Below are 20,102 nucleotides of genomic sequence, written 5' to 3'. Positions count from 1 at the left end.
TGACCAGGTAATGTCGTGTGCTTGAGTAAACACCAAAATACTAGTTGAAAGAACCTTATTGTGACTGAATTCACGCTCCACGTTTCCCTAACAGACACCCATTGTAGTTGCTTAGCTCAAATGTGTGTTTGTTTGCTTTGGTTTTGTACAAAATGTGTCGAACTAGGCTAACTTCTAGTGATGGCAAACCGAGGCTTTCTGAAGCACTGAAGCCTTTTTCCTAATTGTATCGAAAAAAGGTTCATTACTCGGAGCTTCATAACACAGTGGACATCAGCGGCACCTGGTGGGCAAAACCTGAAAGTGCTTTGTGTATTTAAAGGACGAGGGGCGTTTTTTTTTTTGTCTTTTTACAGTTTTTAAACCTGTTCCAGTGCATTTACATGACATTTGAGGTTTAAATAAAAACTGAAAAAAGGAAATGGAAGAATACTTTGATGTCTGGATAATTTAATGCATTATATTAAAAGACATAACTGTAATATATTTTTAATTAATATATAATACACTTAGAATGTACCTTGATAAGGCACACTGGAGAAACTACACTTGTAATTCTAATTGCATTCACATTGTTGCTTTTTTCCCTTCACCATGTTATTAATCTGTTAATATACCAAATTTTAAAATTATATTATTCACTATTATTCACATCTTTCCAATAACATGTTTACATGTATCACTAGTCCATTGCCTATTTTTCCATAGGCAAGGCTCATGTAGATATGCTGCATGGGGGATATGGAAGAATTTGATGAAAGAAATGTATGCTCATAAAGGTGAAGGTGCTTGTGTAAGGGGCAGGGGGCACATATTTAATGGACGTGGTTATGTACATGTGTAATTTAGTTTTTATTTAGGAATAATTTTTTTTCCACAGTGCTGGGGTTCAGTTGGTTATTTCAAAATATGTTGTCATAAGGCAACACTTTTACTGGATGTATGCCATGACAGTACACACATTGAACTATGAAGATATATATATATATATATAATTATTGTACACTCTTACAGAACTAATAAAATGCCATATGTCTAAAAGGCATAGTTTTCTTTCAAAGTTTATATTTTCTAAATAATAATTTTCTACCTTATTTGATGGCAAAAGTTCAAAGTGTTCCCAAACTTCAGAACGGCCTCTTTTTCTTACTAGTTCCATTCTAATATTTTATTATCTATCTATCTATCTATCTATCTATCTATCTATCTATCTATCTATCTATCTATCTATCTATCTATCTATCTATCTATCTATCTATCTATCTATATCTCTCTCTCTCTCTCTCTATCTCTCTATCTCTCGCTCTCTGTATCTCCGCTAACAACCCTCGAACTGCGCGCCAGGATTTGCCGCTTTTGAATCTTTCCCTGAAGCAGTCACGTGGTTGTGTGCCGAAATGAAGCTTCGGACGTCATTGGTCACGTGATCTTTGTAGAACGAATCAAGCATCGGCTCAGTGATTCGAACCAATGCGTGTCGTTTTTTCAACACACGCCTCGAAGCTTCAGGTTCAAGGGTAGCACCACTACTAACTTCCATAGCTGGGCAGCTAAGCTTGGCCTACTTAGCTTGTTCGCTAGCTAATGTAGCTACATGTCTAGAATGAAGATGTGCTGTCGGCTGCTTCTGCTTTCATAATGCTGTCATATCTACAGCTATGGTTTGTATGAATTGTTAAGGATCTTTGAGGCTTTCGTGTGGTATGACACGTTTATTTATTCAGCGTTAAAGTTACACCCGGTGGCTGCGCCCAGCTTTAGCTGGCTAGCTAGCTGACTAGCGATGTTCCTTCTCATGTTTAAGCTCAATATAGAGACTTCGTGATGGGCGACTTGCTTCAGTGTTTTTTGTAGTGCTTCTTGTAAATCTTGTACTTTGCCTGAAAGATAAAATGTAAGCTAACTGCTGCTTCTATTTTATACTGGCTGTTATTAATGCTAGCTAGCTTTGTTGCTAACCTTGCTAAGGTAAACCTTCAGGGAGCATAGGGGCTTGTCTTTAATAGCTTTCACTGTATTTGGGAATTTGTTGAATCAATGCCAGTATAGTTGTTTCAATGTATTAATAAATATTTCTTTTACAGTACACATTGAGTCCGAATTGTAAGAGCCAGCTTCTTCTTCCCATTTCAAGGTAAGATGCATAGAATTGTACCAGTGTGTATCTCTATTGTTAGGAAAAACAGCAGTATTTTAAATTTGCTTCAGAAATCTAGAGGGTCATTTATTTTCTTTATCAGGATTTTTTAGGGTTGCAAATTTAATTCATCATACGTAACCTGCAGTTTGTAGATCAATTGTGTCCTTTAATCAGAGAGCTAAGGTAGTAACTTACATGTTTGTTTAAACTCTGAGCTACAATCTGTTGAAACTATACTTAGTTTTTCAATGTAGCTTACAGGATATAAACTTTTTATAAATTACGTAGTGAGCTTTAGGCAAACAATCTTTTATGGTTGCGCCTTTAAGTATTGTGCTTAGGTGTCTAAAACTTTTCCAATGTACTTTGCTGGCGTTATTGCCATATATTTAAGTCTGTTTACTTCTTTGGAAAAATGCAGAATTTTCTTGTGATTTTATTGCGTAATTTTATGCTTGTATGTCTTTTTAGGGTCTGCATGGCTCAGACAAAGCAAGGAGGTAAGGCATCTTACATTATCTAATGTAAATGTCAGTACGAATATTTTTTTTTTTGCCTTTTCTATCTTCAATTAAATTGTAAAGTATGCCAGTGTTGGTACATATTTCAGTGTTTAATAAAGTATTTATTTTCTGTTGAAATGAAGTGACTTGATGTGACTTATACTATGTGTTGTAGCTGTGTGCTCTGTAACTGTCCTGTATATTGTAAACAATGCTTATCAGAAATCATTGCACCCAGAAGGAGTTTTAGTGCAATCGATGTGGTATCAGGGGCAGTCATAGTAAAGCTCTGCCTTGTAGCCATCTGACAGTAGAGAAAGTCCATTTGTGTGGTTTGAACCTGTTTGATTTGTTGGCAATAAAGTACTGGCAAGTCTCTGAGATCACTGATGGCATCACTTTTTACTGAATGTCTGCAATGACTTGCAACTTTCAGCCAATACAAATTCCTTTCTAACTCTATTGAGACTAGGGGTGTGCCATCGTTATCACAAAAATACCATGAAATAGCGTGATCTTATTTAAGGGCCACATTGCCCACCCTTATCTGAGACAGATTTCACTTACAAAGGATGCTACCAACACAACTGCATGAGTAAGAATGGAAACCTTGTTCAGGACAACCTTATTTAGTCATATTTGGGTACAAGAATAAAGTTCCTCATTGCTCACATCCGGCTGAGCATAAAACTTCAATAATTAGCATATGTCAAATTCCTGCAAATTGATATTCAAGTTGAATGATTCCTTCTGGATGCAACGTTTTTTTTAAGTGCGTTTGTGTTTTTAGAAAGAACAGCGATAACTGAACCTCAAAAGCTCTCTCTAAAGGCCCTCTTTGACAAGGGCATGACCAGAGTTGGATCACCACTTATCAGCACTGCAGTGGCAGAGACTGGACTTCCGCAACATGTTATTGAGGTAAACCTCAATTGCAAATAAAATTCTTTGTTGCACTGCAGACCACTGAAGACATTTGACATTTGTCATTCTCTAGTCAAGAAATGACAAATGTACTGACCTCAGGCTGATGCACATTAGCATTAGCTTGCATGTGGAAATGTTGGTATTAGAACTCTTAAACAGTTCTATAAGAGTTTCCAGTGATTTTTAGGACAACAATGCACACAGAATAAAATGAATGAGGTTCTAAATGCTTGTACTAACCACAATGTAATGGAGATGTTTTTTCTTTATTGTTGAAAACCAGTTAATTCCTTCTAGGGCATTAATCAGTTACATACAAATGTTCTGAGCTTCATAACTGAAGACCTGAGTAATGTACAGCTATTAATGTGTATATTTATGTTCTAGGGTTCTACACACACACACTATTTACAGCATTTGTCATGTATTTTTGGTTTTATATTTTATTATTCAATTTTTTTTGTCCCAGAACTGGATTGGAAATTACAGAAGAGTTCTACATCCAGCAAGAAACACATTAACAAAACCAAAATTACACACCCGGGAGCTGTCTGCATACAACTTGTTCTGTCGAGATCTCCTCAGAAACAAGGGTAGGGGACAGTGTATTAATAAAAGCTTTCTGTGTTTACATGCTGTGCTTTGATTTTCAGGCATTTTTGTTGTACTGTGCTTATGATCGTAAAGAAATGCATAACTATATGTAATACATTTGATTGGTAGAAAAAAAATAGTGTTTCAAAACCAAAATTACAGTTTGGACATAATAAGCATTTTCCCACCGCTTCCCATGATTTTTTTATTGTTCTTGTTGGGGCAAAAATAGTACACATGGTGTAATAACTGGACTTGAATGTGTGGTAGTGAAACATGATAACGAGTACAAAAAACTATCGAAAAACCTGCCTTCTTTCACCCCCAGCATTTAGAAATACAGCACTTCAAGCGGATGCTCCCAACAGGCTTAGAATGCTGATTATAGGCATAGCATTGCCCATGCAAATATATGACTATTTTAACACCATTAACAATCTCAAAGTATCTCCACCCTTCATTGGTAAAATTCTGAGGGACCTTACATTTAAAACAAGGCACCAAAAACTTTGAAAGTGCCTAGTCTGTTATAAAAAAAAATCTATTTATACAGACGCTACCTTCAGGTAGTTGTCCGGGCACAGTCATCCTGAAATGAACCCCATCTCCCTTTGCACTCTGCCTCCATGTGTGTGTGTTTACATGGACTATGTGCCATAATAAGGGCTGTCCCGTAACAATTGAGTAGGAGCTGGGATATTTGACACAATTTGTGCCCATTGTCGTGTTTCAATTACAGCCCAATTGCATAAGGACATTTTTGAACTGATCTTAATGTACTTATTCTACATTAACTACGTATGGCTTTGAATGATTCATGATGCATTTGTCTTCAGGTACAATGGCAGACATTAAAGAAAGGTGGAGCAGTTTAGAGGAAGAGGACAGGAATAAGTATATTCAAGAGGCGGCAGACCTGAAGGAGCAAGGGCAAGCAGAACAGCTTACTAGTGAAATAAGGGAGCTTAAAATAAGAAAGCACGTGAAACAGCTTAAGATTGAGGTGTGTCAAGCACATTTGAGTTAAAAGCAATGAAAATAACATTTCTTTTAACTGATATAGTGTCAGGAAACTGCTGCGTATTACTCAAGAGTTCTCGTATTCAGGTTCTTAATATATGGTAGTGTCTGTTTTAGAAAAGTGTGTAATAAGGTTATTTTCTCTTAAATAGCTGTCCCAGCTTGATGCACTTGGGGTGGAAACAGTAGTTTTGTTGTATAATGGGCTCAATCAAGAAGCTGCAATCCATGAGCTGTCCAGCAAGAAAGCTAGTGACTTCCTACAGTCAACTGGAACAGGGAACAAGTTTGGACTTTATTTTGCAGGTAATGTTGCAAAAAAATTCCAATTCAATTTCAAAGTGGTTTTACATTTGTGATGGACCTGTGCGATATAACTAACAATTTTCGCAAAAAGACTTATTAGTTCTCTGGATGTTTGACAGACAGCACAATTAGCCAGTGAGTAAAAGAATACCGCCTCACTGAAACAATCATGTGGCTAAGGTTAAAGCCACGTTAGGTTAAAGCCCACTGCACAATGTGTAGTAGCTGGCAGCAGCAGTTCCAAATTTTATAAAGCAAATGGCTCAACAATATGTTAACAATGTAAATAAAGTATGTTTGTGTGCAGCCAACCATCCCTAGATAATTTTCAGATATAGAGGAAAGATTTGAGGTGCCCTGAAAAATCCAGAACAGTGCTATGTTTTGAATAGCTTACCGATTGTAGTTATTTTTGTAACACCACGTAATGGAGAATGCAGATATAGGAAAAGAGTTACAATCACCTATATGCAATACTTTTGTATCCATTCAGAATCTTAATTAAAAAGATTTGTCTTATTTTTGTTAAAGAGCAGAGCAGGGCTGGGCTCAGCACCTCTAATGCTGCGGTCCTCCTAGGTTAGCCCCCGGATCCAGCTATATACAGAGAACATTAAAGTGGAGCTGCATAGTGTCATACTTCATGCAGCAACTCCTAATATTACATAGTAATGGCCTGCATGCTCTCCCAACAATGTCTGGGTATATTCCTGATGAGACTGCTAGGGGTGTCCTCCCAGTCCTAGATCTAGACATCGGTGAGCTCCTGGACAGTTTGTGACTCAACTTGGCAGTGTTGGATGCACTGATGCATAAAGTCCCAACAAATGTTGTCACAAAGTATCTTTACAGATATACTTGTACAAACCATGCACCGTGGTGGCAACAGTGGCAAGGAAAATCGTCCTCACTCTGAGAGGAATAAACATTTAGAGATGCCAATCCTCGGTAAGAGGAACTTATCCTCAATTGCTTATACTTTCTAACTGGGCAGACTGATATCCTTGAAGTTTAACTGACTGTTTTATTCTGTGATGATTAAGTGTTCTTATCAGTGTAATTCTAATGTAATGCACCTGTTTTGTTTCTGAGGATCTTTCAGTTGGCTTTATTTGCTTGTGTTATTGAGTCACAATAAGTCAGTGGCTAGCTTTCTGAAGACATTTTATTGTTTGCCTTTTCCAGGTAACCTCCCCGCTTGTTCAAAAGCCATATCTATGGATGCTATTCCAGTTATGGTTCATAAGGTTCAAGACCTGTTTAACCAAAAGTACAGTAAGTATTTATGTATTAAGGAGAATACTATGTCCTGTGAAATAAAAGCATTTTTACATTTATAAAAACTAAGAGGTCTAAACAACTAAGTTTCTATTATTGTTAAAGTACAGTTGGATCCATTGATTACCTTTTAGCAATGTCCAAGTGAGTTCTAATGTGCCTTTTAAGTTAGAACTGAATTTTGTCTGGACCTCATACGATGAATATATGCTTACCTGAGTCCATAGACAATTAATTTTGTCATTATAAAATAGTTTTGAATGGGCTCAATCTGTTTTAAGTAGAGCCTAGAACCTTCAAATGTGGAAATTTTTTTTTTTTTTTTTTTGAGCTTGTGGGTAAGCATTTGGACAGTAATATTTTCACACCTTTTACTTTATTGTGTGTGTGATTCTTTAGAAGAAGCTGGAGGTGCCGGCAGACTCCCCTACCAGTCCTTAGCTGCAGGAAAGGTTGCCGTTGACGCTACAGGCCTGCCTAATGACTTGCCGCTAAAAAAAAACATGTCTTTTGGACATGGACGGCAGCAGTTGGCTGCAATTTTGGAACATGGAACTGGCCTTTCGTTTAAAATAAGTAAGTTGATTGATATTTTGGTATGAAAACATGTGCTAAGTGATGCTTGCTTTTCAAATAGTTTATTTGTGCCTGTAGTTTTACTTTGTCTTCATAACCACCAATGGGTCTGACCAGTCTGCCACAGTGTGCTCCCTAGAAGAGTCAGCTGTGACATTACAGTCCATTTGTTCAGATGGTATGCCATTTTTCCTCCATTTTCTTTTATTTGGTTTATTTTTGTAGTTCTGCTGCTTTTAGTGCTGTGGTACAAAATGTCCTTTTGTCCTCTATTCTGCACAGGACTGACACCTGAAGCTGCATGCAACTCGGAAGATTCTGGGCCAGGGACCAGTGCTGGTAAAGGAATCTGTCATAGTTTCCAGTGCCAATTAGATGTTTTTTTTTTACTAAATGTGTAATGAAGCCTACATTTGCATTTATATTTAACAGGGGAAAGCCATGCAGAAAAGACAGCAGTGGAAATATTAGAGGCCATGTGTGTAGATGGTATGTTTGCATAACCTTCTTTTTTTTTTTTTTTTTTTTTTTTTTCAAAAATGGTCATAAATAATTAAAAACGTGAAGAAGTAGGGTCACTCTTGTAGTTAAGGCACCCATTAAATAAAAAATATAAGTTTTAATATTGAGGATAAATGGATACCATATTTTTTTCAGCTGAGTATGTGTATGTGTATGAGTGTGTTTGTTTGTACTTTGTCCCGATATATACCTAATCATAATTTAGCAATAAGTAGCATTTTTTAAGAGTATTCGTTAGTGTAAAGTAGTACAATGCAACAGGTAATGTATTAATTGTTTTGTTTTGACAAGGGAGAGAAGAACATGCATGCACACATAATTAAATTATTAAATTTGCCAGTGTTAAATCAACACTGTGTTAAATGAAAACACACAGAGTAAAACGTAACCCTAACAGTGTTGATATAACACTGGTGAATTTACTGTATAGATGCATACTGTGTGTGGGTATTTCATATTGGATTTGTTTACCCCTAGTCCAGTCTAAGTTCAGCATCTTCAGACACCATTAAACTGTAGTATTTGTATTAATTCATCTCTAGTTAATATGTATTCATTAGGTCCATGCAATTTATTTAGGTTTACATTGAAAAAACATAGTTGGAAAGTAGTTCTGTTCTGTTTCTCTGCAGAAATCAACTGAACATGATGCATAATCTGTCCTTCTCTGCATTTACTTTGTCTTGTATAAGATTCACAGCTGGCTGCAGCAGATTGTCACACAGAGGAAACAGCAGTGGAAATAGTAGAGGCCATGTGTGTTGATGGTATGTTTGTAGTTTCCTTTCACAGTTAGCACCTACACATTTTTACATTATTCTGCATACCATGTCTTTTTTTTTTTTTTTTTTTTTTTTTTTTATAAACTTTATTGCCATTAAAGCTCACCTTCTGCGAAAATCCGATTTTTCTTGTTTTTTGTGGAATACAGTAGGTCTCTCCGAGTTGAATGTGTACACCTGCACATTAAACTGTTTTGCAGCCCCCATTGTCTGCAGGAGCTAAGCAAAGAAATCCCCCCTCCCCCCCTCCGAAAAACGGGTGAATTTTGAATTATCTTTCTGCCTACGTAGTAGGGGTGGGAATCGTTTACTATCTCACGATTCGATTCGATTCCGATTTTGGGGGCCACGATTCGATTCAAAATCGATTTTTGATTCAAAACGATTTGAATTATAAAAATTTCTGCTTCTGGCTTATGAATCTTATTGAAAAAAAAACCCTCCATAATATACACTGGCCCTGGAGCAGGTAATGTGTTACAAAAACAATAAAATGTGCAGGAATGTGGGTCCTCAGTGACAGAGGAATCACTGGGATATCACAATGACGTTAATGAACAATAAATAAATAATAAATAACACTGCTTTATTACCAGGCTACTAGCGGTGGTGTGTAGGTGACGCTGCTGGGCTGATGTGATGATAGCAGTGGAGCGCTAAAGTTCAGGAGCAGCTGCTGATTAACTAGTTAATTTAAGGTCGTTGTATTTCTTCAGAAAGGGGGCAGGAGGTGGAGAAATTAATTCATATGGTCCATTCCTTAATTCCTCTGTGATGAGGAGCTGAAATTAGCTCTGATTAGCTTATTGTATTTTTCCGTTCCGCCTTAAATGCTGCAGCCCGCTGCCACCTGTAGCGTTATTTAAGGTGGAACTGGAAAGTTAGCTAGTTAGCTAGCTAACAGTTACTGAAACTAACTACTAGCGATCTTTTTTATGCTTGTTATGAAGCATTCTGCCATAAAACATTGAAACTACACGTTAATCTAATGTAATATAGTGCTTGTTCTGCCATCTTACCGGTGATTCTCAAACACCTACGCTCTGTGTGTGTCTGGAAGATCTCCGTTTGAAAGGACAAGCGCTATCCCCAGGGTTGCCAGGTCCAACAAAAATACCCAGCCCAAAATCAGTCTAAAACCCGCCCCTCAGAATCGATTTTGGGACATTTTAAATCGATTCTGAATCGTAGTAAATGAGAATCAAGATTCTTATGTGAATCGATTTTTTGGCACACCTCTACTACGTAGGCAGAAACTCACAGACCAGCCCACCTTGGCTCGAGAAACTCCCAGAGGCGGAGCTGAAGCAACGCAACATCACCGCTCATCAGTTAGGAGGTGGGAGGCAGTGAGCGGCAGAGCGGTGGAGGGGCGTCGCAGTGCTCCTCAGAGGAGGAGAGATATTTGCATGCTGTTTGCATGTATGAATATTATTTACATATATTCATATATATTAATTTACATATATTCATATATTTACAAAAACGGCTCACATGTCATTCATTCATACTAGAGACCACAACTAGACATTTTAAAATGAAAGAAAAAACGACGGAAGGTGAGCTTTAACACACATTGACAGGCAATTAACATTGTGGAACAAAATCTCCTTGAGATCGGGCTTCACTTAACACATTATATACAGATAGAATATAAAATATATCTATCTATCTTTACATAATCTTCATTCATATCTACGTATTGATACATGTTTACCTATAGATACCTACAAAACATACATACATACCTATATACATACATACCTGTATACATACATTCCCACATATCCAGCTTTATACCTACATACGTTCCTTTAAGATACAAATACAATTTTGATACAATCTAACTAAGGTACATAATAACTGGTGTCCATCTTCTTATAACATTTGGTAGCTTTAGTTGTAGCTGTGCAGTCATGTGCTCCATCATATAAACATATTTGACTTTTTGTAACCATTGTCCAACAGTAGGGGGATCAGGTTTCATCCAATTAATCGTAATAGTTTTCCTCGCAATCAACAAAATATGCATTATATAACACTGATTAGGGGTAAGCATATATTCAGAAAACATTTCCAGTAACAAAAATCGTGGGTCCAATGGAGTATGAACGTTTAGGATTTTTTCTATTTCCATTTTAATATTTTTCCAGAATGACTGAACTTTTGGGCAGTCCCAGAAAATATGGGTATGGTCGCCAACCATACCACAGTTTCTCCAGCATTTTTTGGTACCATTATTTTTTTAATTTACATGTTACTAACGGTGTTCTGAAATACCTTATTTTTACCTTCCAATCAAACTCTTTCCATAACTGGCTCTCTATCCCCTTGTGACATCCGAGACATATAGTCTCCCAGACATAGTCATCCACTACTATATTCATTGTCCTTTTATATGTAGGGTGTTGTCTTGGAAATCCATTGTTAGTTTTTTATAAATATTGGAAATGTGTTTTTTTTATTGATGTAGGGTATTCAAACAGATTTATAAAATGGGTTTCTATATTAGTTGGTTCTCTTTTAATAATATTCCAATCTGTGCTTTTTGTGAGTTAGTGTCTAATTTGAAAATATCTAAATAAGTCACTTGAAGGTAGAGCGTATTTGTCTTGGAGCTGTGAAAAAGATTTCAATATATTTCCTTCAAAAAGTTGGTTAACTGTTTTCAAACTATTTTCAGCCCATCGTTTGTACGCGTTGTCCCACATGGAAGGAACAAATTCTGCACTTCCTACAATAGGCATAGCCCGTGACAAAACTACAGCTCCCTTTAACTGCTTTTGGACTGCAGCCCATACTTTCAGTGTGTTTTTGACCCAAACATTATTTATTTTTAATTTTGTTCTATATTGTTGACTATAGAATGGAAGGGTAGATAATGGTATTCCCGGTATAGAATTTTGTTCAATTGAGACCCATCTGTTCTCTATGTCTTTGTCTATCCATGCCACCATTGCTCGAAGCTGAGCTGCCCAGTAATAGAGTTTTAGATTGGGTAAATTCAGACCTCCTTTCTCTTTTGATGCCATTAGTATTTTTAGTCAAATTCTTGGTCTTCTGTTTTGCCAAATAAATTTTGATATTTTTTCCAATAGCCTAAATGTATTTTGTGATATTAAAATAGGTATGGACTGAAATAAAAAGAGTAATCTTGGCAGAATATTCATTTTCACTGACTCTACCCTGCCAAACATTGATAGGGGTAATGTATCCCACCTAGTTAGATCTTTTTTAATTTCCTGAATCAATTTGTCATAATTTGATGAGAATAATTGTGGTGTTTTAGGGGTTATAACAATGCCGAGATATCTAAATCCTTGTTTGGGTCTTCTAAAAGATACCAGATCATCTAATTGTGAGGGCCATTTTCCGTTTATCATCATGGCTTCAGATTTGTTTGTGTTAATCTTATATCCTGACACTCTAGAATATTCGTTTAGGCTATGTAGGAGGGCAGGTACAGAGGTAACGGGGTTTTCCAAAAATAGTAATATGTCGTCTGCAAAAAGTGCCAGTTTATGTTGGTCATTACCTTTATCATGTATTCCCTGTATGAGGGAATTACTTCTCAATTCAGCAAGTGGTTCAATACTGAGAGCAAACGGAGAGGGTGACAGTGCGTCCCCTTGACGTGTACCACGTCCCAGGGGGAAGAAATCAGAGCAGTGTCCATTTACTCTTACTCTAGATCTAGGGTTTTTATAAAATATTTCAATCCATATAACAAATGTATCATTAAATTCCATATACTTAAGCGTTTCTTTTAAAAATGTCCAATCAACCCGATCAAATACTTTCTCAGCATCTAGGCTGAGGAACATTGCTGGGGTTTCTCTTTCAGCTGCTATTTTTTGTAAATTCAAGGCCCTTCTAACATTATCAACTCCCTGTCGGTTATTAATAAAACCAGTTTGATCAGGTTTTATAAGTTTATGGCTAATGTTTTGTGTTCTATTAGCTATAATAGATGTAACAATTTTAAGGTCTACACAAAGCAGGCTAATTGGGCGGTAAGACTCGCACAAAGTTGGGTCTTTGTTATCTTTTGGAATAAAACTTATTAATGCATCTAACCATGACCCTGGTGGGTTTCCTTCTGAGAGGGTGTAATTATATACTCTACATAAAACTGGGGTTAACTCGTTTACTAAAAATTTATAGTATTCTCCAGGGAAGCCGTCTACCCCTGGGGACTTACTGTTTTTAAGTCCAGCTATAGTTCCCTTAATTTCCTCCTCTGTGATAGGTAGTGTCAGTGAATTGGCTTCATCTACTGTTAGTTTAGCTAGATTAAGTGAGTTAAGGAAGGATTTAATTTTTTATTTCTTTTGGGGCAAGTCTTCCTCCTTATACAACATTCTGTAATATGCAGCAAATTCTTCTGCTATGTCTTTCGGTTGATTCAATATCTGGCCCGTATCTAGACATTTTACCTTTTTTACTACTATATTGGATTGGGCGTTACGCAGCTGAAAAGCCAAAAGGCGACTTGCTTTGTTACCCATTTCGTAATACTTTCTTTTTATAAATCGCAGTGCTCCCTCTGTTTTATAAGTTAAAAGGTCAACCAATTTCTGTCTGGTTTCTTTTAAGAGATCTAGTACTTCCTGATTTTGTAATTGTTGGTGTTCTGTTTCCAGTTTCTTAATTTCCCTCTCCAATTCAATTTGTTGTGCTAGTCTCTGTTTTTTTTATCTTGAGGAGATGGCTATAATATTACCTCTCATCACAACTTTGGCTCCCTCCCAAAGAACAGAGGGGCTAACAGTGTCATTGTCATTAAAGATCAAGTACTCTGTTAACGCCTGACGAATTTCTTGTCTTATTGCTTCATCATTTAATAATGAGACATTAAGTCTCCAGTATTTAAACTGTTTACTTGGTCCCACTTTTATCTTCAGGGTAAGCGGTGCATGATCCGATAAAGTAATAGGTTCTATGATGCAGTCAGTAGCTCTATATACATCTGTTCTAGACATCAAAAACATGTCCAACCTTGAGTAACTACCATGCACCTGTGACATAAAGGTGAAGTCCTTTTCTTTAGGGTGTAAATAACGCCAAATATCCACCAAGCCCAGTTCATCTATCATTATTTGAAGTGTTATAGATTTTTTGGACAGAGGTCCTGTTTCTTTTGGAAGCCTATCCATATTTTGTCTCAAGATACAATTGAAATCTCCCCCTATTAGGATAATTCCCTCTGCCTCACTTGCCAGTAAGGATGCTACATTCTTAAAAAATCTCTACAGTCTTCATTTGGGGCATATAAATTAAGCATTGTTATTTTAGTACCTCCTATAGTCTCTACTACCATCACGTACCTCTTTGTCTCCAATTGTTTTATCGTGATTAAAATAAACCGATTTATTTAACAAAATAGCAACTCCTCTTTTCCTGCCATTTTTGAACGCAGCACTGTACACTTGGTCCACCCATTCTCGTTTTAGCTTTAGATGTTCTCTTTCAGACAGGTGGGTCTCTTGAAGCATAGCTACTGAACACTGTAATTTTTTTAAGTTGGCTAAATATTTTCTTTCTCTTGATTGGACTGCTTATCCCCTTTACATTGTAGCTAATGCAGTTTAGATTTTCCATATATTAACGAATTGAATGTTTTCTGATGCATAAAAAGTAAAGTAAAAATACAATATGGCAATTGCCCGTTAACAATCTCAAGGTAGAAACATATGGAGTCAAATTGGGGTCTTTAATGCTGGCGAGAAAATAAAACTGTCACGAAAAAAATGTCCACGAATTGCAAAAAAAATCTAATTTTGCAAACAAAGAAGAGAACATAAGTTACCTTTTTTTCAATTGTAATATTTTTTTTTAGAATTAATCTTTTGCAAAAACACTTTTTCTTTGCGTTTTGCACTTTGCGTTCCTTTTTTCTCTTTGCAATACTTTCCCTCCTTTGCGTTCCTCCGTTTTGTTTGCGAGTCTATTTTGACCCCTTTTTGACGTGGGGGCGTGGGGAGAGGAGAGGGGCGTGGCTATGGAGGAACGCATCATCAGCTGCAGCCTCTGCTCAGCCTAGACGCTAACCAGGCTGAACAACAGCTATTTAGCAGTTATAATTCATAAGTTAATTCTAATCATTTATTTTACATATACCTAACTACTGAATTATATAATATTGTTGTTTTCAGTTAAATTAAGCAAAACGCTGAATTTTAGCTTCTTTTTTATCCAGCGTTCTTGCTGCAGTTACACGCGGCCGCCTGTAGATGGTGGATTTTAACAGTGAAAAACGCCATTAAAACACAACGCTGCAAAAACGATCTAAATAAAAAGGAAAAACCCAGAACGTTTAATTTGGACTTCAAAATAATATAGATAAAATAAGATAATAAAACCGAACATAGCATAAAAAATAATGTATTAATCTCCCTGTGGAAATTAGTCTGTTCCAGGAACTTTTATACAGATACACACAAACACATGACAGAAAAATAAAAAAGAGGAGACTGTGAGATAAGGTTAGACACACATGTGCAGTGTGCCCATATGAAGTTATCCTAAAAGCAAAAATATATTAATTATTAAAATAATAATAGAAAACAGGAAAACATTTAAATGTCAGATGTAAGATACAGTACCTCACACTAAAGAGCAAATATTACTTTTGATATTTTGTATAATCACACTGTAAATTGAACATTAATATTCTTTTTTGTTATGTTCTGTTTTATTATTTTATTTTATTTTATCTATATTACATTCTTTCTGTGTTTTACCTTTTTATTCTGAGTGTTTACAGAGTATATGGTTCCATCAAGAAAATAGTAAGTTTCCCGGCCGTGGTGCAAATTAAACGTTCTGGGTTTTTCCTTTTTATTTAGATCGTTTTTGCAGCGTTGTGTTTTAATGGCGTTTTTCACTGTTAAAATCCACCATCTACAGGCGGCCGCGTGTAGTAACTGCAGCAAGAACGCTGGATAAAAAAGAAGCTAAAATTCAGCGTTTTGCTTAATTTAACTGAAAACAACAATACAGTATTATATAATTCAGTAGTTAGGTATATGTAAAATAAATGATTAGAATTAACTTATGAATTATAACTGTTAAATAGCTGTTGTTCAGCCTGGTTAGCGTCTAGGCTGAGCAGAGGCTCCAGCTGATGATGCGTTCCTCCATAGCCACGCCCCTCTCCTCTCCCCACGCCCCCACGTCAAAAAGGGGTCAAAATAGACTCGCAAACAAAACGGAGGAACGCAAAGGAGGAAAAGTATTGCAAAGAGAAAAAAGGAACGCAAAGTGCAAAAAAGTGTTTTTGCAAAAGATTAATTCTAAAAAAAATATTACAATTGAAAAAAGGTAACTTATGTTCTCTTCTTTGTTTGCAAAATTAGATTTTTTTTGCAATTCGTGGAGATTTTTTTTGTGACAGTTTTATTTTCTCGTCAGCATTAAAGACCCCAATTTGACTCCATAGAAACAGAACCTGAACACACAACATAAAAAAATAAAGTGCCAACCGGCTAAAGCGGACTGACACATACCTAACTGTTTTTTTTCCCGTTGTAACCTGGGCAGAGGAGGGTGACTGCTCCTCCGAGGGAATCACACACAGTGTCTGCGCTGCTGTCATCCAGTTCCCGGAATGGTCGCTGCTTATTGTGCGGGTAAATTACTCGCAACGCATAATTAAGTTCCGTCCACTAAAAAATAACTTGGAGTCATCGTCCTAACGTTAATTTATAAATTAAATGAATAAAATGAAACTGGGTATCTACTGAAGTCATTCAGTTCCGCTGAAAAGGGCTCTGATATCCGTGCCAGTCAGCACCGCTGGGTCTTTTCCTCTTCTCCATCCTGCGCTGCTCCAGCTGAGCTGGGATAGCTCTCTCTCCATCTGGTCTCGTTCGTCTACACGGACCTGTATGCCGAGCACCTGGAGAGCATCTATGAGGGTCGGGTACGTCTTCTCACCAGACGCAGTGAACAGTTTTAGCTGGGCTGGGTAGATGCACTTGGCCTTGATGCTTTTCTGTTTTAACTGTTTAATCACGGCCCCAACCTGCGCTCTCTTTTTCTGTAACTCCGGGGAGTAGTCGTGATCAAAATAGATCGGCTCGGCTCTGTAAAGGACCTGTCTTTGGCTCCAGGCTTGTCTCAGGATCGCATCTTTAATTGAGTAGTCCACAAACTTGACTATCAAAGACCTCGGAGCAGCAGTGGGTTCCTTTGGTTTGGCAGTTAGAGCACGGTGAGCTCTCTCTATTTGTAGATTTACTGCTGGCATTGGCTGGAGGACTGACTGAATGAGTTCTTTCACAAACGTCTTCACGTCCTTACCTTCACTCCCTTCGGGAACTCGGTAAATCCTTAAGTTGTTTCGTCTTGACCTGTTTTGCAGGTCCTCACATCTAGCAGTCAGGTCAATCTCTCGGCGTAACAGATAGCGTATTGCGTTCTCATATCTCCGGCCATTCTCCTCCACGGCGCTAATACGACCCTCCGTCTCCGTGGTTCTTTTTTCTAATTTTGTCATTTCGTCTTTGAGCTCACTCATTGACAATTCTAGCTTTGTCAGCGATTGTCTGGTCTGTTCGTGACCCTCTCGGTTTTCAGCCCTTAATTTTCCTAATTCAGCCAGTATTTTTGTTTCCGAGTCGGGTCTGTTAGCATTAGCTTGAGCCGTAACTTCCCCCTTTTCAGTAGCCTGTGTTTGTTCCTTTGAATTTTCGCTCTTCTCTTTCATTTTCTCCTGTTTATTGGAGCCCTTACCTCGGCCAGACAATGCCATTGTAAAATTATGATGTTAATCCCAGTTTTTGCTCGTTTTGTTAGGAGTTTTTTAGTTAAACGGGCGGAGCTTAGTTTTAAGCTGTTGTCTCCAACATGTCGTCACCGGAAGTCTCCCAATAATGTCATTTTACTTTACATTTTGATTTATTCTCAAGATGACCGCTACTCAGAAGGTATCTGTAGTTTGCATGGCAAAAGCTGTGTAGCGTTTCATGTGCTTACATAAATATATATACATCTGTTTGCAAACAAACAAGATGGAGATCTGCACAGGTCTTGTTCTGCTTGCCATATCATGCAGAACAAAACAATTAAATCTTTGTTTGGCATTATTAAGCCAAACACTATAAACTGATCTAATAATTTGAGAATTTTATTAGTTATGTAAAATGATTTTAAATTTGAAATATTGCCTTCAGTGTCCAGTGTTTCCTGTATCCAGTTTTAGTCTACAGTATCTCTCCTTATGCAAACTGAGAAGTTGGTCCTGCATGACTGGATATAACTGCCTGCCTGCATTGCAAAGACAGCTGATTAGTCAATAGACTTGTCTGCAGCAGAGGCAAGAGCAGATTGTTTCTATCCGAGAAGAAAAAAATCAGAAGCTCTGGCAGCTTGGTGTTGCTATTATTTTAGCTGTTGGTTGCTGTGGTGTTGCTTAGTGATTGCTAGGGTGTTCTCTTTTAATGATTTAAGAAGAGTTTTTTTTTTTTTTTTTGCTTGACTTTACAGGGGAACTTTAATGCAGCTGAATTCGTTAACTACAAAGGGTGATCATATCCATCCACCTCTTTAAAGTGAAATGAGTACAGTGTAGAAGGACAGACGTGCACATTTAACTATGAACTCACCCAGTTAAACATGTTGAGTACGTCTCTGCCATCACATTGCAAAATTACTAATTCCTTTTTTTTTTTTTCTAGATGCCAGTAGTCTTTGCTGTATCTGCAGAAAAGCAGAAAAATGCCACCAAAAAGTGGCGCTCCTGGTCACAGTGCACAGTGTGTCATCAGTGGTCAGTCACACACTGCATGTAATTTTAAAAGAAACGTGCTATCTCTGCCAGTGCAAATAATTAAGTTGGTTTGTCAACTTGCTGTTCTTAATCTTCTTAATATTATTCTATGCTCAAACACTACATCCACACACACACACCCCACTCACACACACACACACACCCCACTCACTCCATACCACACACTACACTCCACATATTACACACACTGACACAACACCCCCCACACACACACACACACACTCCACACCACACATACACACACCATCCATACACTCCACAAACACTACACACACCCCGCACATCACATACACTCCACACCACACACAAGCCAACTTAAATTTGTTCACAAACTGTCAAACTAAAATGTAATTTTTTTTTGTACATCTAGGCGTGCAGACTGACCGTAAACTGTCAGTGAGATTGTAACAGACAATAATTTGTGTGTATATGCTAATAAATGAAACATTATGCGACACAAGTGGCAACTTTTTTATTTGTCTTTATTATAATGTATCCCAATGCTCATGTACATGTTAGTCTTCATTTAGTCTCAACAACAAGGTTTGGCCTACCGATTTGATCTTGTCTGAATACTTTAGGCTTATGGCCTGTAGTTTGTCAGTGTTGTGCCCAGCCTAAGCAAATTCCTTGTATATTTTTGTAAGAATTACCATTAAAAAACTGACAAAAATACATGTGTGAAATTTTAGGACATTTTAGAAATCTTCAAATCTATCAGTGAAAGGCTCCAGGAATACCACAAGTCCATCTCAGAGCTCTCACTCATCTGATGGAGGTATGGCAGCAGAGGGACAAAGTCTGCAGCGGCGTCATAGGAAGAAAAGAAGCTCACAAATATTTTAACCTTTTTAACAAAAATGTAAACTTAACAGGTTTTACCCTGTTTTTAATATTAAATGAGCCATTTTGGAAACTCATTATTTTAATAACTCTTATCAACTATGTTTTACTTAGAGGGACTTTTTAAATTAGTTAACCACCATGCCATTATTTACTTGGCAAAATATATTTCAGGGGGGAATGTTTTATCTAACGTTAGCTAATGTTAACTACTTTATTTTAGTAGGTAATGTTTCAGCTACGTAGCTAAAGGTAGCTTTAAGCCCAGAGCTAACAATAGCCAGCTAACTCTTATGTGCACAAGGCAGGAGGTATCATTTTGTATAAAAAGCTTTTGGGCGTGCGCACACACCAAACAGAGTGGCTACTTTCACCCAAGTCTACCATATATAATACAGATATTTGCATTGCTCTCTGTACAATATATTGTAGGCTTGGGTGAAAGTAGCCACTCTGTTTGGTGTGTGTGCGCGCCCAAAAGCTTTTTATACAAAATGATACCTCCTGCCTTATGCCATGTCCCTTTCAGGGGCTCTGTACAATATAATTACGCTCATTGACAAATAGAAATTGCAGCCACGACTGCTAAACTTGTTATGCAGATATAGTCAATGATGTGTGGTTTGATTAGATGCCTTTTCTGCCCCATAATAACTTCCTCTGAGGTTATTTTTATGGTAGCGTACCTCTTGTTCACTGCTAGATGTACCTTTCTGACACCCTTAAAGATATTTGGCCCAGTTGACAAATTTAAAAGGGGATGCATCTAATGATTTAGTTTCATTCCTGTTTTTTCTTCATGACACCTTTGCAAGTGA

The 20,102-nt window shown here is 37.3% G+C and overlaps 1 protein-coding gene and 1 long non-coding RNA gene across 2 annotated transcripts in view; one reads left to right on the top strand and one right to left on the bottom strand.

The window, feature by feature from the left end:
- LOC125780687 (uncharacterized) overlaps positions 1-20,102 on the bottom strand; it is a 124,967-nt gene that overhangs the window by 67,556 nt on the left and 37,309 nt on the right. The window lies entirely within an intron of this gene.
- LOC125780681 (uncharacterized) lies at positions 1,367-18,904 on the top strand. The gene is made up of 12 exons (XM_049463274.1): positions 1,367-1,661; positions 2,085-2,134; positions 2,612-2,640; positions 3,434-3,564; positions 4,040-4,163; positions 6,676-6,765; positions 7,168-7,345; positions 7,452-7,522; positions 7,627-7,683; positions 7,777-7,833; positions 8,559-8,633; positions 18,329-18,904. Exons 1-12 carry the CDS (start codon positions 1,659-1,661, stop codon positions 18,478-18,480), a joined length of 1,017 nt encoding a protein of 338 aa, XP_049319231.1. The 5' UTR covers positions 1,367-1,658; the 3' UTR covers positions 18,481-18,904.

Source organism: Astyanax mexicanus, chromosome 13 (genome assembly GCF_023375975.1).
Source record: "Astyanax mexicanus isolate ESR-SI-001 chromosome 13, AstMex3_surface, whole genome shotgun sequence".
Lineage (NCBI taxonomy): Eukaryota > Metazoa > Chordata > Actinopteri > Characiformes > Acestrorhamphidae > Astyanax > Astyanax mexicanus.
Note: the sequence above shows the minus strand (reverse complement) of the source record. Positions and strands in the feature narration are given on the sequence as shown.